Source organism: Podarcis erhardii, assembly GCF_964252035.2.
Source record: "Podarcis erhardii genome assembly, chromosome: 1".
Classification (NCBI taxonomy): domain Eukaryota; kingdom Metazoa; phylum Chordata; class Lepidosauria; order Squamata; family Lacertidae; genus Podarcis; species Podarcis erhardii.
In genome coordinates, this window is record NC_138497.1 from 101,895,377 (window position 1) to 101,919,401 (window position 24,025).

At 40.8% G+C, this 24,025-nt stretch overlaps 1 protein-coding gene across 12 annotated transcripts in view; it reads left to right on the plus strand.

The window, feature by feature from the left end:
• ARHGAP15 (Rho GTPase activating protein 15) overlaps positions 1 to 24,025 on the plus strand; it is a 384,487-nt gene that overhangs the window by 219,639 nt on the left and 140,823 nt on the right. For all 12 annotated transcript variants that reach the window (XM_081872770.1, XM_081872775.1, XM_081872771.1 and 9 more), the window contains 2 exons: positions 1,883 to 2,005; positions 16,849 to 16,947. In XM_081872770.1, the coding sequence (XP_081728896.1) occupies positions 1,883 to 2,005; positions 16,849 to 16,947 (222 nt within the window). The remainder of the gene's footprint in view (positions 1 to 1,882; positions 2,006 to 16,848; positions 16,948 to 24,025) is intronic.

Sequence of the window (24,025 nt, forward strand, 5' to 3'; positions counted from 1 at the left end):
GCGTTTCTAATTTTGGTTCACAACCTGTTGTATCTTGGGCAGTTTACTTGCAGGGAAAATGAAATAGGACTTTATGCATTTGGAACACAATCTGTGCTAAGAGTGATTACAAAGCTTTCAGGAATGTTGTATGGTGCCCTGGATATTGACTCCTAGATCTGCACAAAAGAAATCTGTTCATATGTGCAGATGATACCCTTTTCTTTCTTCCTTGTCAACAAAGGTAGTGCAGGAAGCATACATACACCAAAATTGTACGTGGTGTCATGGTTTCCCCAAAGCATCATGCAAATTGTAGTTTGGTGGCATTTCCTTCTCTAGCCCTTCACAGAGCTATCATTTGCAGGGATCCTTGTGGAGAGGGGATAAAAATTAAACCACACACACATACACATATGGTGATTTATTTATTTTTTGTCTTTAAGCAAGCCATATCAAAATTTTGTTTACTGTTTATTCCTTCCAATCTAAAAGAGGTCATACCTAAGGGTGCACCATGGATGACGCATAACCTTGTTATCTCAGATTCCTTAGGGTTTACTGGTAACTCACAGCTTACGCTTAATTTACTTATAACAAAATAAAAAAAATCCTTCCAGTAGCACCTTAAAGACCAACTAAGTTAGTTCTTATACCAAGAACTAACTTAGTTGGTCTTTAAGGTGCTACTGGAAGGAAATTTTTTATTTTGTTTTGACTATGGCAGACCAACACGGCTACCTATCTGTAACTTAATTTACTTATGTGATTGTAGCTTTGCGGGGGTAAACCCAATCTCCATTTATTTGTTCCTACCCCCCACCTATGCAGAACTGCAATTGTGGGCTTACCTGGTTTTGGAAAAGTGGTGAGAGGGCTCTGGAAGCATCCCGGAGCCCTTGTGCTACCTTCCCCAAACCGAGGAAGTGCTCATTGGGCTTTGGGAAGGTGACACAAGGACTCCAGAGAGCTGCCAGTGCCCTAGTGCCTCTTTCACAAAGCTGGGCAAGCAGCCCTCCATCAGGCAGAGGGCCTGGTTCCAGGGGTTTCTGGCTTTATGGGATTTTTCTTATATGCACAATGTCCTGGAATGTAACCCCCACATAAGATGCAAGTTACCTGTATATTGAAGAGCTACATTGCTATGCTGAGAGTTGGGTTCCAAAGAATAGTATCATAGGATTGTGCAGTTGTAAGGGACCCTGAGGGTCAACCCCCTGCAATGCAGGAATTTCAACTAAAGCACCCATGACATATAGCCATCCAACCTCTGCTTTAAAACTTTCCAATGAAGGAGAGTCCACCACCTTCCTAGGGAGTCCATTCAACTGTTGCACAACCCTTACTGTTACCAAGTTCTTTCTGGTATTTAGTTGGAATTTCATTCATTCTGACATTTCCTTGGAAGTCAGTCCCATTGAACATGGGACTTCTTTCTGAGTAAGCATGCATAGGATTTTGCTTCCATATGAAGTATTTCTTTTATGTACCAGTGCTTTGGATATATCATGTTTTTCCATACTTGGCACAGAGAATCAGACCTCTCCCAGTATTATCATATTGTCCAACCCACCATTTTATTTGCCTAGGAAATAATAAATAGCACACTTTAATTTGCAAGTGGAGAACCATATGTGCTAGAGATACAAATTTTTGGTATGCATTCAAAATTTACACAAGTATATTGATAGCTGTCCAATAACATGAACCATTACTAATATGACTCTCTCAACTCACAATGTTTATTCAAAATAATATTAATCAGCTTCTTTTTGGATCATCCCACATAGCAGACTGCTGGACAGAATATATAGTCAGTTTCCCCCAAAGATATCCAGCAAAGCTTTCTATGTTGGAACATAACATCCTGTTAATTTTTTTCTTTGATTTTTTTTTCTTTCAGTTTTCAGGCTGAACTACAGCACTTCTGATACAACTGACAAAAACCGAGTTAAAAGCAGACTAAAGAAGTTTATCACTCGAAGACCTTCACTGAAAACGTTGCAAGAAAAAGGGATCATTAAAGGTGCGTGTCCTCTTTATCTCTCTGTGTATGTGTTTGTGCACGCTTGCGCTCACATGTGTGTATAATTGTTGAGTATTCCTGTTTCATTGACCTGGCCACAGTTCTTAAGATAATTTATTTTGACTTACAGTGGTTTTCAAAGTATTGTTACAGTGCTTTTTAAAAAATGATACAAACTGGAGAGATGAGTACTAGGTTCAATGAAACCCCATTTCTCCTTCTCTCTCTCCCTCCACCCTTCACCAGCTCTTGGGTCTCATGGGAAATGATAGGTATGCAAATATCTGCTGGTCTGTTCAATAGGCATCATACTGCATTTGTGTGTGTGTCAGAGGCCAGCTGGGGAGGGGGAATAAAGGAAGCAGGCTGCGTTGGACCACATGCTGAAACCTTCCTGTGTGACAAAATATGTCTGCATGTGTATTGGCCATGCCCTTAGGTTTCTTGGTTAGTCTTTCTAGCCAGTTATGTTGAAGAAAACCCAAACGTAAGTAGATTTCTTAAGTTTAACATGTGGAAGGGTTATATTTCTATATGTTATGCATACTTGAGGCATGCCACATTTTGCATGACAGAAAGAGGTCTGACCCCAAACTTCAGTACATTTGTGGTGCCTGCTCTGAGAATTAAGTCGCTGAAATGAGGAAGAAGAAAGCAAAAGAGACGCCTTTAGCACCATGGTTGCTTAGTGTGTGGAAATTGTTGGGATTCACATTATCCATACAAGTTGATAGGAGTTCTCTGAGTGTCAAAGGTTTAATTTCTACCTACCAGAATGGTGTTTGCTGTGATGTAAACACAGTGGACATAAACTTAAAAGATACATTCACATGCATACACCTCTTTGTTCCCCAAGATGGCCTGAAAGGGGGTTGCCTACAGCCCCAACTATGTGATATAAGAACAGATGAAGAGCCTGCTGGATCCAGCATCCTGTTCTGACAGCAGCCAACCATTGGATATTTGGGGATATGGAGAAGTGGGATCATATCTTAGGGCATGCCCAAATTCCACATGTTGATTTGGGACTCTAAATACAATCTGTGCTTATTAAAACTGTGTGCACATTGTCTCTGTGTGCAAGATTAGCACTCTACAAAAATGCTGGTTCAGATTGCAAGAAGAGAGAATATGTGTGTGTGGCTTGTATGTACGTAGGCTCAGTTCAGAGCTTTTGATCAACTAATGGAAATTGGTGGAGCCGATACGCTTTATTCCTCGATATTCCCATATGTATTCTGTGTATAATGCCTACCTGGCTCATGGAAATATATGGGACAATCCCTTAGCCTCATGAATTTTCCACCCCATACATGGTGGATCTCCTCAGCTGGTGCAGATGCCTTTATGATTGGAATAATACTTCAGTAGAAAATGCTGTCCCTGCTACTGTTTTCATCTTGTGGATATGTTCAGATATTGTGAAAGGCTTATGGTATTTTATAAAGGTTGATTTTTATCTAATTTTCTCAATTTCTGTGTATAAAACTTGCCCAGCCACCAATGAATACATGTTAAAACCACAACTGCTCATGTAAATTAGGTAGTTAAAAGCTCTTTGGCACCAGCTGTGCACAGCCTTTATACACAGGGTGTTCTGGTTGTATTCCAGCAATTTTGAACTAATGGAAGGGCTTCAACCAGTGCAAATGAGGGCAGCTCCATAGAGGGGAAATATGGAAGATCAAACAGTGTAAAGTTAGCAATTCATCAGCTTGCCTGCCTTTGTTACATTGAGGTTTTGTATAATGACTGCATTGGCCACTTGCACTAACAGAACACCACTGGATTCATGAGCACTGTGTTAATGCAATTTTGAGTTCTCTCGCTTAAGTTTTATTCTTGTTCCTCCTGAATTATAGTATGCCGGAGGCAAACTTAGGCCAATAGTACAAAAGCCAGTTTATAGTCGCCTTTCTAACCAACCCAGGTACAGTTTGTAAGAAGAGAGAATATTTATGTACAGTTTGTATGTGTGTAGCCTCTGTTCAGAGTTTCTAATCAACAAATGCAAATTGGGTTGGTTGTGGGATCAACAGACGCTATCCCATTTTCATCTCAGTTTAAGTGGAAAGGGTAGAATACTCCATAAACAATAATTATTATAAGTGAAATATGATAAAAGGCTAAAAACCACATGATATATTCTAAAATCCAGACAAAATTTAAAGGCTACAACAATATTTTTCAAAATATGTTATGCCTTAGAACAGGGGTGTCCGATTTCCAAGAGACTATGATCTACTCCCACTATAAATAAACTGGCAGTGATCTACCCATTGGATTGACCAGAGTTGTTCAACTTTTGGGGGGAGGATGAAAGTCGTACCTTGATTTTAGAACAGCTTAGTTCTCAAACATTTTGGCTCCCGTGACTGTTCTGGTTTGCAAACTATTTTTGGAAGCCAAACGTCCTACAGGGCTTCTGCGGCTTCTGATTGGCTGCAGGAGCTTTGGTTTTTGATTCTGTCCAACTTCCAAGGTATGACTGTATATTAAGTATACTAATTATATTACATTATTATATTTTCTGGGGTGGAAGCCTAGATATCCTGTTTCAGCCCCCCGTCCCCTTCCAAAAGTTCCTGGTAGCTTATCCATTGAACCCTCTAGTTTCGTGTGAAGACCCCCAAAACCACCCCCAAAATAAAGACACAATAGACACAGAACTTAGTTTAAGGTTTTTGGCATTAATTTTGGCCACAACTTTATTGATTACAATGTGAGTGGTTGCTTAGACATTGGTTCCAGACTACCTGAGCCTGCACAGTGGCAGGAACAGGACTGACAATGGGCACCACCATTGTCAGTAAGGGAAAGCATCCTGGGGGGAGCGAGAAGCTGGCTTCGATCTCACAGCTCACCCCAGATGCTCCCACGGGCTCTGGCATGGCCCTAGCATCCTTTTTTTAAAAATATATAATTTTTATTAATTGACCAATCAAATCAAATCAAATCACATCACATCACATAAATTCCGAATCACAAAGCCGAATTTTAAATTTTTGTTGAGGGGACCCATATTTCAAGTTTCAAAGGGGGATTCCGATCATCTTCTTGCTACTGCGTTCATATCCAAATCAGTCTGAATAAAGTTCATAATTCTATCCAGTCTTATCTTGCTGTTTCCACATCTCATCTTGTTCGTACATTTTTTCTTTTTCCATTATGCTCTCTTCTGATAATCTCCTTAAGCAGATAAACACCAATTATATGCTGTGTGGATTTTTCCGTTCGACCAATCCTCATATTGTGATGGTTTTGCTCTTTCCATCATTAATCTCAGGGTCTGTCGTTCTTAAGTCCCACTGAGGAGTCTCACCCACAGTATAAAAACAGCTCTTTCCTCCTCCCAGACTCAAGTTCTCCGACAGCTTACCAATATGGCGACGGTATTTTTAACTGCGTCATTCCAGAGCTCTTAAACTTTCCACGCTCTTCTTAAAACATGCTTTGGTTAGAAACTTTATCTCCACACAGTCGTAAATCCACAGCTCAAGTCATTAAAGCGGCATTTCTGACTTGTGGGGGAGGGGGTTCTTGTTTAATCACATAGAGGAAAGAAAGAAAAGTTTCCCCCCCTCCCCCATCCAGTCCCTTTGCCATACCGAGTCTTGGCTGTCTTCTCAAGATTGATTCTTGTTCTTCCGACTCGTCTTGTTTATCAGAGAACTCTTCAGTTAGCAGTCTTTACTCCCCCTCCTTCCTTGAAATATGTGCATTCGCTTCTTCCTAATTGTTCCTTTTGAAGTTCTTGCAGCTAGCGGCGCAGATCAGAGACTGCGTCCAGGAGCGCCAAAATCCACAGGAAGGCATTCTGCCTAGTGCCCCCATCCCCTCAAATTCAGGGGTGGTATAGGGCACAGCAGGCAAGGGCAGCCCCCCCCCCACAATCCTGGGGGGGGGTAGGGAGGCTATTTACTCCCATCACAGCCTCCTAATTAGCCCCTGTGGGTCGGAGAGATGTTATTGTCATCCATCTTCCGATGCGCCCCTAGTGGCCCCCCTGGCCCTAGCATCCCTGACAGGGTTCGGACAAAAGCAAGGCGAGCCCCTGGGTTCCTTAAAAGGAATTCCCTAGCAGCAGCAATGGAGGGGCAGACACAGCCAACCACTTCCCCCCCACAAAACATTGAACCAATGCCTAACCGCCAACCTTACAAAGTTGTGACGATTTGCTATACGGTAGGCAAAAACCAAGTGGCACTAGCCAATCAGCCAAATGGCAAAATTCCTACCGGGCCCCTGCTCCAAAACAGACGACTCCTAGACAGGCATAGGAAGGCCAAAGAACAGCCCTAAATATAAGGTGGGAGGGCAGGTGATCCTATGCACGTTGCAGGAAAGAGAAAGCTCCCAGTAATGTGCAGCAGCTTAAATAGCCCCTCGGTAGCCAATAGACAACCCAACAGGCCAAATTTCTGCCCCAGCAACCGAGAAGCAACCAGTGGGGTGTTGTGGCTATCCAAACGGTCCCACCCTGTCAGTATTTCCATCCCTCCCATTGCCAGGATCACCAGATCATGTTTGTTTTACTTTCTGTCTGTGAGAAAGGAGCGGGCGGAAGCTACTCTTCCAGACTTCCGTCCCTAGTACTGTGTTCTTTTTCATTGATCTGTCTAGAGACAGAATGGCGGTATGAGAGAGCTATTTCTCTCGTGCGTGTTTGTTATGTTCTTTTATTTGTTTAATCAGTAGAAATAAATTAGGAATGCTACAAAACCTCCACAGTTTTGCTTCCGTTACTCTGCTGCATTTGAGGTGCTCACATGAGCAAATGTGAGTCTATAGCACCAGGACCTATTCCTCGGGAATGCTGTGTTGCTGTTCCTGCATTCCTGAGATTGGAAGGTCAGTGAAGGTGCTCCCATCACCCAGCCCATGCAGGCACAGCTGAAGACGTGGGCTGAACATGGGTGCAGGGTGCAACATGTGCCCTCCATGATGGAGGACATGATTTACTAAATGCCAGGTCAGTCTGTAATACAGTCACGCTCACCTGTGACCTGGCATGTATTACACTGACTTGGGTGTGCCTGACCTTTCTGGATCCTCAGTACAGCACTAGGCCAGAATCTGGGGCAGTACAAAATTGAGATGATCCAAAACAGGTAAGATCCATTTTGGGGTGCCAAATTTTGGCCCTGTACAGGATGCCGTATTACAAAAGATCCTCAAGATCTGCCCCTGTTGAGTGTGGGGACGCCATTGTCCATAGAGGTATCATTTTATGTACCAGAAAATATCTTGATCTTTAGAGGGGCTCAGAACGTTTGCACCAGGTGCAGAGTCAGAGAGATAAATTTGAGATGCTGCTGGTGTATCAACCACCCTGCTGACCAAGCTAACTGAGGTGGTCTATATAGCATGGTTTGTTTGCCCTAATCTGAGGACATGTAGGAGCAGAAAACTAGCAAAATGTGCATGATTTGAGCAGCATACACCAGCACATTGTTCATCATAAACTATCAATTATTTTGAACTGCCGTTTAAAGTGAAATGCGAGCCGACCCCTTACGTCCTCTAACCTTCTAAACATATGAGCAACATTCATGCAGTCTGATCACCTGATGACCCAAATCCTGTGTTCCAAAGTGTTCTCAGACTGTTTGACAAATGATTTTCCTTACATCAGGCCTGCAGAATCACATGTGCATAGTGGTCCTCCAGTTGTTTTTGCTGCATGCCAGGTAATTGTAAAAAGAGGAGGATTTGCTGGCTGCCACACGAGGGACTTGGGGTGGGTGAATGATAAGTTATGCAGGCCTGCTACACATCACTGCAGTTTATTTTGTTGAATATTGAAGTAAGATAGTTGCGTCTTCTGCTCTAATTTATTGTCTTTCCATTTCTGGGTTTTTTCGTCTTTTTAGTTTAATAAAGTGTAGCTGATGAATCTCCTTTGGTATTACATAGGGATCAGATGTGATCCTTCCTAACAAATCCAGATTCATTAGCATAACTCAAATCCATCCTTTAATGTGTCTCTGAAGGAAGAGCAGATGTACATCTTTCTTTAGACAGGATTGCTTTAGAATGCTGATTTGCTAGCATAGAGGTGTCTTGTGTGTTCCATGCTCAAATCATATAGTATCATGCTCTGCCATACAGTTCTGGGGCCTTTTGTTAAGTGCATGGTTTTAATAGCAGAGGAATGTTGCAAGAAGAAAAAGCATGTTAGTTTTCTACCATGAAGTTTCATTAGGATTAGGTTCTGGCCATGCAAATGAGTTAAGATTCGTTAGCAGAGCTTAATTCCAGTCTCCAGTAAGTCTATGTGAAATGCTCATTTGATAAGGTTCCTTCATTGTCTTCAGTTGAGTTTATCCCTTAATCTGTTAAAATGTTATGAAAATGCAGTTGCAATGCTTACCCTGACAGAAAGCGCTTTTAAATGTTAATTTTTAAGGCTTGTATTAAAACATTTTTAAGTAGCAAAATAGAACGACACAGATTAAAAATAAAAGAGTTGGCCAAATTTCATGTCCTAGAAAGCATCTATTTAATTTTTTATAGGTGAATTAAATGGCTTGAGAAATTGTTTATTTCCACACTTTTTTCATTTTTTTGGTTTTGTTTTGTCTTCATTTTTTCATGGTAGGGCAGAAAAGTTTAGAATGGAGCATATTTGCATACCTTTTTTATTACAAGAGTTATTCTTCAAGGGAGATAACATTCCTACTAACTATTTTTGCAAGGCATAAAACTTGAAGTGAGAGTTAAACATTTTGTAAAATGTCTATCTGTTTATGTATTTGCCACATTTGTGCCCAAAGTACTCCGAATAGCATTAAAAATGCAAATCAAATCAAAGCTATTTAAAAACAATTGTGCATTAACCACAGCAAACTATACATAAAAGCTGTGGCAAAATTCTGTATGCAGAGCAACGCATCAGCTGTGTTCCTTGATGTTAGCCTTCTCACAACCTTGCCCCACTCCACTCCTTGGGTTTACTCTTTGGCATCTGTGTCTTTTTCTCTGCCTCCCTCCTCAATCTCTCTCGCACAAAATTGATTCCCAGGGAGGTGATTCAAAGAGCAAGAGTGCAGCATCCAGGGGCTATATGAAATTAGGCCTGTGGTTGTACATTCCCCATCACTGCCCCAAATGCCATTAAATGCTGGCTGACAGACACACTTCAGTGTTGTTGCCAGACACTTGGTTATGAATGGGGCATTTGGCAGTACTCCAGTGCTGGTCCGCTAGATACGAAGCTCACCCTTCTCCCCTTTGGGTTGTCCACCATCACAGACACCAGTTCTTGCAACCATCTTCCCTGTGCTTATGGAAGCCTGAAACAGGTCACTTCATTCTGCTGCATGGCAATGCCAGTCCTGGAGATTTAGCTGCCATTTGTGTATTGGACTTGAAGTTTGCAGTCACGAAACCTGAGGAGGACTCTGTTACGCTCACTTGTCACTTGACTTGGGAGGAGCCACAGCACCCCTTCTATGCTGCACCAATCTGAGCCTGTGGCACCTCTGCCATGCTCTAAGTGAGGGTGGTTCACCTACAGCTTCTCCTGCTCCACAACCTCATAGGAGCATGTGAAGAAGAAGAAGAAGAAGAAGAAGAAGAAGAAGAAGAGGAGGAGGAGTTTGGATTTGATATCCCGCTTTATCACTACCCAAAGGAGTCTCAAAGCGGCTTACAATCTCCTTTCCCTTCCTCCCCCACAGCAAACACTCTGTGAGGTGAGTGGGGCTTGGAGACTTCAAAGAAGTGTGACTAGCCCAAGGTCACCCAGCAGCTGCATGTGGAGGAGCATGTGACTACAGAAAAGACTACTGGCCCTTCATGTGACTGCATGTGACTACTGCATGTGACTACTGCATGTGACTACAGAAAAGACTACTGGCCCTTCAAAGCAGCTCTCCCAGAGAGGTTGAACCACTGGAAGGTCCATCTTTGCCCACCTTTTTAAGACCTCAGATGACATAATATTTGCTGAGATAGCATCTTCCCAAACTCAGCTAGCAAGGCCCACTGATTTGCTTGGCCCTTGGGCCTGGGCAAGGCTTTGGTATTTGTCACCTCTTCTCATGAAAACCCCAAGCCTCAAACAGAATAGATAGCAACCCACATTTTTAAGGACATACTTTTATATTCCAGTTCTTTTGGCGCAGCTATCCCACCCACCCCCAAGAACGCTCCTGGAACAACATCACTTCCACAGAAATGTTCTTTGAGTACAGTATGAGATCCAATGACACTTGCTGCAACTTAAACAAGATGGTTAAGAAAGGGGTGGGGGGGTGGGAAGAGAGAGAACAATTTCCCCCATTGCTATTTCCTTTTTTTTTTTATCTAACCAAAATTTCAGCTCAACTTCACAGTATATTAAGATAATACATATAAGAGATGACCCCATGAACAATACCCCCATGTCTTCAGGGGAAAGGTGGGATATAACCAGTCCATTTTTTCTTGGGGGATGCAGGGGGATGCATACCCCTAAACATTTTGTGAATCTAAGTTTGGCTTCATTGAAGGGCAGTATTTCAATATGAGTAGAAAAATGAGACTACCCCTAAACATTATTTTAGAAGGGGGGGAGCACAATGGATAATTAATGGATGCACACACAAGGGTTTGTTTTTTGTTTTTTGTTTTTTTGTTTTTTGCCTTTTTGCCTTTTTGCCACATAAACTGTGGGGTTGCCTGGGAAGAGTTACCCTTCTAATCCTTGAAGAGTGTCGTGTCTACAACTGTATTTTGCTTCTTTTAAGCAGGGCAGGCAATTCATTGCAGCTGTAATCATCATATTACATGCCTCAGAACTTCAGAATGGCTCTCCCATCCTTTCCTTGTGTCTCCTTTTATATCCACATACAAAGCTGTCATGTCCACTACTACCTCAAATGGATGGTTTTTATGTGCATATATCAGCAACTCATAATGCGAACCATGCTGCCGAACACGTTGTGAATATACTGCTCTTCTTAAAAATGGTTGTTGGTTTTTTCATACTATAGTATTGACTAACTGTCGGTGTTTGATGTATGAGTTACCAGCCTGATGTAGACTTATGGTTAGAGCTTAAGTTGTTAGTTCTGCTTTTGCAGCCAATTCAGAATAACTACAGATGCCTCAAGATATTAAAATTGACTGCTCAAATGGACTCAGTGTGGGAGTTTCATTGGTTTTAAATTGATAACAGCTGAAAGAGTGAATGATTAAAGCTGTATAAGGGCATAGAATGCAGCTCTCTTTTTTCTTTTTCTTTTGCCTCTTTAACAACTTATTGTGAACAGCTCTTTATATGGGAATTTTCTTTACTATAATAAAAAAATATTTCATTAGCTGAAATTTTTAAATGATGAACAAGAACATTTCTGAAGCCTGTTGAGGGAGCAATTCCTGAGAAACTGGAATAAACTTTGAGAGGACAATGTGGGTTTCTATTCAGGAGGGAGCATTTAAAGTTAAGTAGCATTCCATAAGGTGGTAATTGTGTCTATTTCCCAGACATTTGAGCTAAATAAGCTGGATAGGAAACATAAACTGTCATAACAGGAGGTTAGGAGTGCTGTGTACATCTTTGCCTACCACCACCATCCCCCTTCCCATTACATAAAAAAGTAGAAGTCTCAAGTGCCCTTTTGCTAATAAATCAAAGCCCTTTTGCTTTCTTTATTCCCTCAGGAACAGTTATTGTTTTCATTATTGGAAAAGATGTTCTGATTGTTTCCTTATCGTAGTAAGAGCTAAAATATTTAGACACAGAAGAGAGATGTGGAGTTTTTTTTAATGTTCATCTAGATTTCCATCTCTTATATTTGATAAAGATTCCAATCATCTCCTAGTACTCTAGATCCGGGCGTACCCTGTGTGTGGTATCCAGCCCATAACATAATTTCAAAACTCTTTGTGTCCCCCATCAACCAACTTTTTGAGTATGCAGAACCAAAATGTGGCTTGCTTCATCTGGCTGAAGCCTTGCCTAACTGCATCCCTTCAGGCAGCTTTGGAGATCTTGGTGTCTGCTCTGACTTCATGTGGCTAGCAACATAACAGCACCTTCATAACTGAGGAGGCTCTAGCCTCTGAGTCTGCCTGAAATTCTGGTACATGCCACTCCAAACATGGGAAACCTGTCATCCTAGCTTTGGATACTGAAATCTTTCAGAAGCCAGTTTTTATAAGGCAGGGCTTGGCCAAAGATTGGATGACTTTCCACAAATATTTTCAGTGATATCAAGAGGCATGCCCTCTTTTGGCAATTCGAAGAGATTGTTGCAGAGAAGATTTAGAAAGCATTTGTCATGAATAGGCTCACTCTGCACAACTTCAGTGATAGCAGCATATAGCCAAATCTAACTGGCTTACAACACTGTTGTGATGTCATGATTTATTTTATGCTTTCCAATTGGCTGTCACCATTCTATAAGTAAAATCCTAATCAATTTTAAGGGTGGTAGTGAAGCCTTGGTACATAGGGGAAAGCACTGGCAATAAGCAGACTCAAAAAGTGAACATGCTCAATAATTAAATGGTTTTTATAAATATTGTATATATTCCTTCTCCTTACGAATCAAGTGAATATTTTGTGCAACTTTAGATTTTTATTGGCAAAAATATGTAGAAATTAGATTGTAGCAATTTGATTATCATGGGATCTTATATATCGAAGGGAGATCGCTTTTATAACAAAAATGCTATGCCCTGTACATCTGTATTCATGCATTTAAAGATATTCTGAGTAACCATCACATGAATGTATCCACAAAGTAATCTGAAGACACATCCAAATGATCTCAGAATCATGGGTACGGCATTAGACAATTTTGGCACTGGAATGTCTTTGCATTATAATAGTAAAAATAATAATAAATAAAATAATTTTTTTATTATTATTTATACCCCACCCATCTGGCTGGATTTCCCCAGCCACTCTGGGTGGCTTCCAACAGAGGACTAAAAACAGGATAAAACTTCAAAGATTAAAAACTTCCCTAAACAGGGCTGCCTTCAGATGTCTTCTAAAAGTCAGATAGTTGCTTATTTCCTTGACATCTGATGGGAAAGCGTTCCACAGGGCAGGCGCCACTACCGAGAAGGCCCTCTGCCTGGTTCCCTGTAACCTCACTTCTCACAGTGAGGGAACCGCCAGAAGGCCCTTGGCGCTGGACCTCAATGTCTGGGCTGAACGATGGGGGTGGAAACGCTCCTTCATGTATACTTGGCTGAGGCTGTTTAGGGCTTTAAAGGTCACCACCAACAATTTGAATTGTGCTCAGAAACATACTGGGAGCCAATGTAGGCCTTTCAGGACCGGTATAATATGGTCTCAGCAGCCACTCCTAGTCACCAGTCTGGCTGCCGCATTCTGGATTAGTTGTAATTTCCAGGTCACCTTTCCTATGAAAAAGGGAAAACAACAAAGTGTCCTGTGGCATCTTAGATTAGTAACTTTATTATTGCATAAACTTCCACTCTGACTAGGGCTGATGGGGGTTGTAGGTCAAAACAGCTGGAGGGCACCAAGCTGAAGAATGCTGTGTTATAGAATGAAATATATTGTCTTTAAAATAGCACAAAATCCAGGTTCACCCTCAAAAGACCTGTTTGGGGAAGGAGTGAATATTATATTTAATGTCATGCAGGTTACTGTATGGTTAGTTATACATGGCCCTCCTAGGATTCCTGCAGGCTTTGCCAAGAAACATTGATTACAGAAGTACTGTCAAAGGCCTCTACACCAATTTTCAAAGTGTCATGCTCTGCTGGAAAGGTATGCGGAGACTATCTCTTGGTTTAAATGATGATCTTATAGCCACATTGTTTAAACATTTTAAACTGCTTCTATTGAATGGTTTCCCTCATAGGTTTGATTCATTTGGATTCTGCTGACAAAGTTCCCATTACGGAGCACTCTTTTCATAATTTGTCAAAAATATATAGCAGAGATGAAGGAGGATGGAGCTAATTTGTAATCTGAGAGCACTAACCTGGTTATGCTGACATGCTCCATGATGAATGCCCTCAGCCAGCAAGAGGTTTACGGTCATGAAGCGCAAAAAAGCTGCATTAAATACAATTTCGTTCTGTAAAACCGTGCCATTTACATGTGTTGTCAAGGGCCAGGGACAACTTATTCTTATAAAAAAATGCGATTTTCCCTTAAAATCAGAATTAAGCACTTTCCAATTTGTGGGAGGTCTGCTTTGTAAACCTTGGAGGAAATACAAGGAGGTGGGGAAGGTTTTCCAGAGGCAGGCTAACTGTAAATGATGTAAAACCGACTCCTAACATGATAAATTGCAGTGGTTAAATTATTTCCCTGAATACTTTGATACCATTAAGAAGATTGTAGCAGTAGATCTGTGCGCTCTGGAATCTTGTGGAGCCTTTCTCTCTGTGATAAGGTGGTCTTACTACCCATCCCCACCTTCTGTCTGCTTCCTCACTGCTGCTGTGTAGAACACTGCAGTATGTACTTGCACAACATGAAGTTGTACTGATGTTAACAGCTGTTTGACAGTGGAACAGACTCCCTCAGAAGATGGTGGATTCTCTTTCATTGGAGATTTTAAAGCAAAGATTGCCATGGAAGCTTTAGTTGAAATTTGCATTGCAGGGGTTGGAGGACGAGGACCCTCAGGTCCCTTCCAACTCTACAGTTCTATGATTCTAAGTGCTGACCATGAAACTTATGCTAGATGTGATCAACTCATTCCCATGGTTCCCAAGAAACTTAGTCATAACTTTGGCATCAGTCTTATGTCGACTTTGCTTGGAGTAAGCCCCACAGAACACAGTGGGAGCTACTTCTGAGTAAACGTGTACAATAGCACCTCTGTTTACGAACACTTCTGGTTACAAATGCTTCAGGTTACAAGCTCTGCTAACCCGGAAGTAGCTGCTCCTGGTTGTGAACTTTGCTCCAGGATGCAAATGGAAATCACGTGCCTCTGGTGCACGCACAGTGGGAGGCTCCTTTAGCGAAAGTGCACCTCAGGATAAGAACGGTTTCAGCTTAAGAACGGACCTCTGGAACGAATTAAGTTCGTAACCAGAGGTACCACTGTATAAGGTTGGCTCTAGGTTGGCTCCCCTGTGTTTTTGCATTCTGCACATTATTTTCGGACATATTGGATATTCACACAGAAATAACGAGCAGCATTGTGAGCACATTCACACCAAAGACAATGTTTTTTGTTCATTGGTCAAAATGGGAATTGGTTGAAATTTCATACTGACACTGATGACCTTTCATACTTCTGGTCTTTAGAACTGCGCATGCACAGACACTCCTGCACAAAGACAACATATTCATCACCAGACCACACTTAAAGCACACAAACGTTCCACACATGCAGCCTACATACACACATGCCACTCATAAGCAGTCTCTGTACATAACGGCACAAACACCCCTACTGCCACCTCAGTCATAGCCTGCAGTGATGCTGGGTAATTGCAGCAGTTTCCACAGCACTTCTGTGGTGACAAGTAGAAAGCCGCCACCATTGCAACTGTGGTGATGTAGCGCAGAGCAAGGGAACCATTGTGAGCTGGTTAGAGAGTTCTGGAAGCAGGAAGGGGTGCTTCTATCTGTTCCAGTGTTTTACGAGCAATTGTGAAACATGGAACACTTTGGTGCGCTCCTTCTTGTTTCTGCAGTACTCAGAAGCAGCTGAAGCCACCACTGAAACAATAAAATGGGCAACACTTGTCAGGGAACTGGCAAGTAGTCAGATATAGGTTAGCAGGCCAGATTGGGGCTGCAAGCTCACCATCCCTGCTTTAGAGTATTATTTTAACACACATCTATGTAAGCTATGTAACAATGTGATATGCTGACCAAAAGACTGCACAAAACTTCACATATGCTCTTCCATAAGTCAGTACACAACGCTTAGGGGATTTTACAATACCTGGTTTATTTATTTGCTTATTTGTCATTTTTCTACTCATCCTGCCCTGCAATAACATAAAGACAAATCCTCCCCCATCATACTAAAAGATGATAACCAATACTGGTTTGGAATACTCAATTCCATGATGGAATTGAGACACTTACAAAAATGCTGTGAAAATGTTTTTAAAAAAAATGTTTTGAAAAATATATTGAATTTGCCATAAGCTCACCATCGCCATCTAAGTGTCACATTTGTATAATGCAAATATAACATTTTAAGTGTGTTTAAAATGCACCTGTATAGCTGAGTCCCATAACTGACAATGAGCCAAATGCTTTGGTGAACAGGGACATCTTTGCCTGGGGAGAACATTCCACAGGCAGTCATCACTGAAAATGCTGGTATCTAGAGGCATTCTATCTCTCATCTTAGAGGTAATATGTAACATTCCGTAGTGGCTAGTCTAGTGGGACAAAACCCACCAACGGTTTCGAGAGGTTCCTGGGTGGTGCTGGGGCATTGATGACATTGGGGCCGCAATCACAATCTGGCACTTCCACCCTAGCATCCATGCAGCCCTGGCCATGCCAGTGCCAGCAACAAAAGCTATAGTGAGGGTAGCATCAGGAGGGCGGCGGTTCTATGGCTCTGCTACAGTACACCAACCTAATGGGGTGTGCCATTGATTTCAGTGTTATTTTCATACAACTAAGATGCATTGGATTAGGTCCTTATGCATTCCCTATATTGAGCAAAAACAAAGATGCCATGATCCAGGACAAGTAAAATGATGGAAATGATAGTATGCTGTTCCCTTGTCTGATTTCTGTTGAGCTAAATTTTCATAAAGACTACTTAAATGGCAAAATAAACTTTACCACTTTTCTGTTAACAACCTCTTTACTTACATCAGGAGAGCTTATTTTGTGTTACGGCCTATGCTACTATTTTAATCTTTGTCTTTGTCTTTACTAGATCAAGTTTTTGGTTCCCCTTTGCACAAAGTGTGTGAACTTGATGGCGCAACAGTCCCTAAGTTTGTAAAGACGTGTATCAAAGCTGTTGAAGATCGAGGTGGGTAGTTTGACAATCAACCTTCTTTCCCCCATTCCATAAGCTGTATTTACAACTTAGACTCTAATTTAATATCTCCAGCTTGCTCATTAGGGATGCATAAGAGTTAAAAATTATGCTTTGGTACAACTGTAGCTGCATAACATTCCATCTTTCTTTCTATCATTTAGTTTCCATGTCTTTCTCACAGCAGAGATGCAATGGCATCTTTTTTTCCCTGAGGGGTCCCCAGCATTGCTCCAGTCCTACAAAATATATGCTACTAGTAATAATTTCCACAGAAGTAGCCATGTTAGTCCACTGTTGCTATAAAAACAGAACTGTGGTACCTTAAAAACTTTTTAACTTTCTGATGAAGTGAACTGCAGTCCACAAAATCTTATGCCGTAATTAATTTGCTAGTTTTCAAGGTGCCACAAAACTATCTGTTGCTGTAAGTCACTATAGTAGGCCTATTGTAATTTGGGTATATTTGTTCTTGATTACTGGCACAGCTCAAACCCATATTATTTACCTGCTACAATGAAACTTTCGTTCCTTTCTTTCCTCCTTCCTTCTGCAACCATATATTCTTCAGCCTTCCCTTTCCAAGTGATTTTCAACGGCAGATGGGGTTTTTTTCCCCTTTAAAAAATTAAATTGTAGAGAACTGCAAGGATTTGTTTGCATCATCTGTAAATGTTTAACATTTTCAGGATAATCACATGTACCCGTGTGTTTTTGAAATAAGGACATACAGTCTGTATTGAGACTCTGAAATCAATAGAATCACACCCGCATCCATAAGCTTAATCTCAAAGTAAAATACTCCTTAAATCTAATAAGTATCTGGCATGTTTATGACAGATGCAGTAATTGGTGTACCATTTAACCTGGAAATCCATCTTTTACATGTACGAAAGAAAAGTATTAGAGGCTATATCAGTGAAGCTTAAGACTTGCACTCGTGCAGTGGAACTTCTTGCCCTATTCTCCTCCCATGCCTTCTATTCTGGGGGCTCCCTCAAGCCTCCAGAGCAGATTGGAAGGGGTGTATGGTGGGCCTGTTGTACAAGTGGAAGTCCTTGCATGAATAGGATAATTTTGTTGGATACAACTCTAGGGAAATTAACATTACCAGGATATCAAAAGAATTATCAGTAGTGTAGCTTTTGGAGGCTATGTATTTGAAGAAAGATTTCTTTAAGATTTGATGTTTATGAACTGGGTGCTGGAGTTGTCCTTTTATGAGCATTTTGATCCATGGCAATTAGCAAGTGATTGTTTAACCTCATGCCATTAACAGCTTCACCTATTGATTTCTGCATATCTAACCACTGAAAAAAGAGGCTTTGGTAGTAGTTGGTTGGAATGCTTAAACTAGGGATGAGGACACTATGGTCTTCCACAGGTTGTTGGACTTGAGTTCCTATTGACCTCAGCCAGCATGATCGAAGATGATGAAAGATGTAGTTCAGGAACATTTGAAGGAATACAGGTCCCCCATCTTTGTCTTAGTGTCCCTTGTAGGTGTGAATAGCTAAAGAGAAGCAGAATATGGAAAGAAAATGTGGCTGCCAATTATTTAAATGTAGGAAATCACATGCGCTTTCACAATTTTCAGAATAGGCTTATGTCTTTGTTTCATACTGTGCCAAATATTAAAAAATACTGTCACCTATTTTGGAGTTCTTAAGATACTAGTGCCCCACTTCCACGTCACTTTCACGTCACTCATTAACGACTTGTTGCTTATACTCATAAAGAATTAGCTGCTGGAATACTGCCTTAGGTTTGGAGGGCATGTGATGTCATGTTAGGCAAATTAAATTCCACATATTTCAGAATAACTGCTTTGTGGATTAAACTATTAAAACAATCTATTTAGAGGTACTTGCAGTTCTGTGTGAGAAAAGTGGTTGGATGGGAACAAAGTTATTTGTCAATAGTATTTTATTTAAAGACATGTAATTACCTTTGTCCTTCATGCATATGGAGACCTTACAATGAGCTATTTGTCCATCTTGCCCAGAATTGTCTACAATGACTGGCAGTAGTTTTATGTAACCCTGCTAACTGAGATATTCCGAGATGCTGGTAATGGAACCTGGAAGCTTTTTATGCAAAGTATATACATTACCATTGAGCTATGGCTTCATCTCTAATCTTTACATTGTACAAAGAAAATATGGAGAAAATGGTAGGCTGCCTTTCAAGGTTATTGCAAGCTTTCTCAACCTTAAGTTCAGTTCCCCCAAATCTTACATAATTTTCTTTAAAAAGTGCACACACCATTTCATTATACATTTTCATTTGCCTTTCTCGCAATATGTGCATTTTTTGCAATTTCCCCTAATGTACACTTTTTAAAAGTCATTTTAAAAATGACTTTTTCGTTGGAGCCAGTGTGGTGTAGTGGTTATGAGCGGTAGTCTTGTAATCTGGGGAACCGGGTTCGCGTCTCCGCTCCTCCACATGCAGCTGCTGGGTGACCTTGGGCCAGTCACACTTCTTTGAAGTCTCTCAGCCCCACTCACCTCACACAGTGTTTGTTGTGGGGGAGGAAGGGAAAGGAGAATGTTAGCCGCTTTGAAACTCCTTAAAGGGAGTGAAAGGCGGGATATCAAATCCAAACTCTTCTTCTTCTTCAACGTGTAATGCCATTTTTGTATGTTACTTTCACTAATACGTGCCCTTTTGTGTGCACTTTTTAGTTGGAGAAATGCATTACAAAATCCAGAAAAGTGTGAAATTCAAAGGATAACTGTGCTTTGGTTTGCTTATTGGCTCAGGAAGTATGAATTAAGAAAGTTCATGTTAAAATGCAAAGTGATCAGATTCCCACCCAACCTCCCATCCTTGGTATGATTATAATTCTGGTGGTAGAAGAAGGCATAGGAAAGCATATTTTCGCTAAACCTGCCCAGCAGATGTTCTGCAGAAGTGCATGATCATGCTTTGATTTCTGTGCTTCCTTGCTTTTACTAACTGTAACCTGTAACCAACATATGGCTTAAGCTAGTAGAGATGTAAATATTAACCAATCTCAGTGGCATGTGATTTAGAAAACAACCACCACATTTTATCACTGTATTTATGACTTTGGAGTTCATATACAATTTTCTATCAGCATGGACTTGGATTATGATTCCTTTGCATTCATTTCCATTCTGTTTACTCAATGCGTTGTTTTCCCTAAATTCTGGCATAAACTAGCACAGGACGGCAGTAATTTATGTGAAGCTAAATCCAATGTTTATGAAAGCTTCTGATGACATTTTAGACTCGGGTTGGTATTAGGAAGCAGCATGTGGAGGTGCCAAGTCTCCCTGCATGGCTGGGACTCAACAGATTTGAAGCCCTCCTCCTAATGGCCAGATCTGCCTTCAGCCAAGTTATTCAACTGCAGAGTCATGGGAAATAGTTATGTACCAATTATGGAAAAGGCACATTTAATGAAAACTGTATGTTTACTTCCATAGTCTTAGTGAGAAGGCCTAAATGCTCCACGCAGAATCTGTACACATCTCTGCCCCATCTACACACTATAACTGTACTCAGAAACTTCAACACATTTAATTTAAGCTGAAGCATTATTTTTATGAAGAGCCTCCCTTAGAAATCTAACCTTAGAATGAGGAGGGCCAAATAATTTAAACGTATTTCAAGGCAGTCATGCCAGTTTTTGTTTGTGCATTTCTTTCCATTTAACAGTTGAATGGGGTAATTCGGCTATCGCTTTGTGGAGGTTCTTGTAACACTCAGTGATCGGGGGGTGGGGCATTGTTTATATATCAAATGCTATCATGTGAGCAAGCAACAGAACGACTCAGGCATAACATTCAATGGCATTGAATCAGTTTAAATTCCAATAATTTGGCTGAACGTGTTTGTGGGTCTGGCTTTTGCAAGTTTATTCGGCTAAACCAGTGTCCAATCTAGTATGACATGCTCTGTGTTCCGGATGCAGCTATAACTTATACAGGGAAAGTGTTACGTCAAGAGCAAAGGATGATAATGAATTGTCTGTCCGCTGTAGCTGCATACTATTGAGATGGCAACATATTTCTATTTGTGTAATATAAGCCAAATGTCATATGGGGCATAATAAAACAAAATTAAGTAAAGGACTTAAAATTTATTAGTCAGTAATTTCAAACCAGTCTGGTCAATAAACATATCTGCATTCTCAGGGTTTCATTTCAGTAATCTGCTGCAATGGTCTTCCAGTTATCCCTCACGACCTGGATTACTTGTAATTTTAAGTATTTAGGCCCCTCTATGAATTCATCACACAGAAGGGGTGCCATGAGCACAAGAGGGCATGAGTACCTGATGGCTTTCCCAACAACATCACATGGTTTCCCTGGCACCACCTTACATGTCCATACATAGAGCACAGACATCTGCAAATGGGAAGTCTATGCACATAGATTGTGATGTATATAGGCTTCCATGGGATCAGGAATGCTGTATTGGCATGGTTTATGATCCCATGGAAGTCAAATATTCATGGGCTACTAAAAAGAGTGCAGAAAAGTAATTCTGCACATGCTTCATAGTATTGCAATGCAGCCTTGTCGCTATAGGTCAATAAAGTTGGTGTAGTGTAGTGGCTCAGAGTGTGAACTGGTAAATTCAAATATTTATATTTATATTTTTTCCATGTTCATTCACTGTTAATTGAATTCAGCTGTGAGCCATGTAGGGCCCATATAATTATGCAGTGACCAATCAGGTGCCTCTGCAGTCCCACAAGCAGGGCTCAAAGGCAGCAGCTCTCTCTTGGTGTTGATTTCCAACGACGTATCCATTGCCTCTGAACATGGAGATTCCATGTAGACTTTGCTTATGCGGATGCTTGCCTCCAGACATGTCATATTTTGGAAATAAAGTGCTGCCTAATGTGGCAGATTATCACACTGAATGCTTTAGTAGCAGAAGGCTACAATTCTATAATTTCAACTCAGTAGGACTTTCTTCTAAATAAACATACTTATTGCTCTGCACAGTCTTTGTGGTCCCATACAAATTATTTTTGTTGATCTGGTTTAGACTGGTGCAAAGGAATGATACCATTTCATTTAACTTGGGATCCCTCTAATGAAAGCTAATGACATTCCATGTTGTCTTCTATTCCCAAATCTTTGCTGTCTATGTTTGCAGGCATGAAAGATTTATTAATCATTGGACATTGCTACACTGCTGATTTCCTTTCTCAAGCACAAGATGCTATGGCAGGAATTATATACAAAATTGCATATTTGACTCCGTGCCAGAAAGTCACCCTGAGATCTGTAACGCTGTATAAAGATTTAAGAAAGACCTTTAGTCCACTTCAGAGAAGGTCCCTAGCTTTAAAAACTTTTATCTCTCAACTTTCCTTCTTAGCAGCTGTTCTATTTTTTTGCTGTCATTTGTTTGACAGCATCCAGTTATAGGTTCCGATGTCTGTTTAAAGAAACAAGGAGGCTGTTGGCTTTAAAATCCCCTTACTGCTTGTGTGTTCAACATTTTCCCAGGCTTTTCTGCATAGTTTGCCAAGCAGAGGGACTGACCTTTTGTAGCAAACCCTTTTTCATTTCAAAATGCTCACTTTGATTTTTGTCCCATTTTATGCTCATTCCAAACTGTTTACAGCCCACTAAAAATGACTGTGAATTATATGTTTGTGTAATGGGTTCCTTTTGTGGTTGGAGAGGAATGTTTACTTTGTGCAATTAGTTATCTTTGGGTAGATTACAGTGACCTGGAAAAAAGGGGGCTAAGATTATTATGGTACCTTAAGTATTTCCTTTTGTTATCTCCTGTGGCGGTAGTCTAATATGTTATCTACTGTGCTCTGAACTAATCACGTCATACGGAGCAGAAGATGAGAGCTTATATAAGTATTCTTTTGTATCACCTTTAAACATGAGAAAAATTAAATCTCAGTTTCTTCTTCCATCCCACCCCCCCCCCCAAAAAAAATATGTTATAGGCGATTTGAAGTGCTTAACTTTTGTGTCTTTTAGGCTGGGAACAGACGATAGTGTCTAAGAGAATTGAAGGTGGTTTGAAAAAGGTGTTGCTGCTTGTGATATGTACAGTCACTCCTGGTAAATAGGTTTTGCAGTATTGTTTCATAAACTTGCAGAATCTGTCTGACCAGCTGTGACAATGGTACAAAGAAATATGTGTATGCAGCAGGGAAAGTGAAGCCACTTTCAAACCACTTTCACCTCTTTCAAAAGTCAGTGTCTGTCTTCATCCTGAGTCTCAGTCTCAGAACGTCTAGCATAACATCACCACAATTCTGAAAGCCTGATGCTAAAAGACTTGTATTATATTCTCAAATGCTGCACTTCCATCGTATGAAGCAGTGGTGTCAAAAGATCTGTCTCATGGGCAGCGATGCTGTCAATAGTGTGTGTCAACAGGAAGACCTGCTAATGGTGAGACTCACCATTTCCAAGAAACCCTCATCACTATTCTTTGGCATTACAAATTTTAATTAGCAGTTATTTAATCATTTTCAACATTCTCTTTTTACTTTTAACACAAACTGTCTCTGAAAGTACAAGGTACAAACATTTATCTGATTATAAAATGCATCGTAAAAAAATAAATTGACATGGATCCAAACTTGGCATTCTGCAACCAGAAGGTCGTCTTACGTCCATGGAAAGTTTTTGTTTGAGCAGAGGATCCTGTTGATATAAAGGGAGAGATTACTTTTGCCAACTATCACTTCATCCTGCACTCTTCCCCCAATCCCAGAGGCCCTGTCGGCTCTCTAGAGCAGATTTTCCAAGGGCTCTGGGGAAAATGGGTATCTGATGGTGGAAGTGGGAGAAATTGCTTTTGCAGAAGCAAATGTCGGAGGCCCAAGCCATCAGGTTTTTAAAATGCAGCATACCTCCACTATAAATATCCAAAGGAAAAGATATGGCCCTTTCCCCCAGCAGATATTTATAGATAATTCTTAAACAAAGTGGTCATATGAGAAGATGAAAAAGAACATATTAATGAAGTTTCAACATGACTGGATTAACAGTTGAACTGTCCAATCCTAAGAATGTCTACTCGAGTCAGTACTTCTGAATACAGTGGGGCTTAC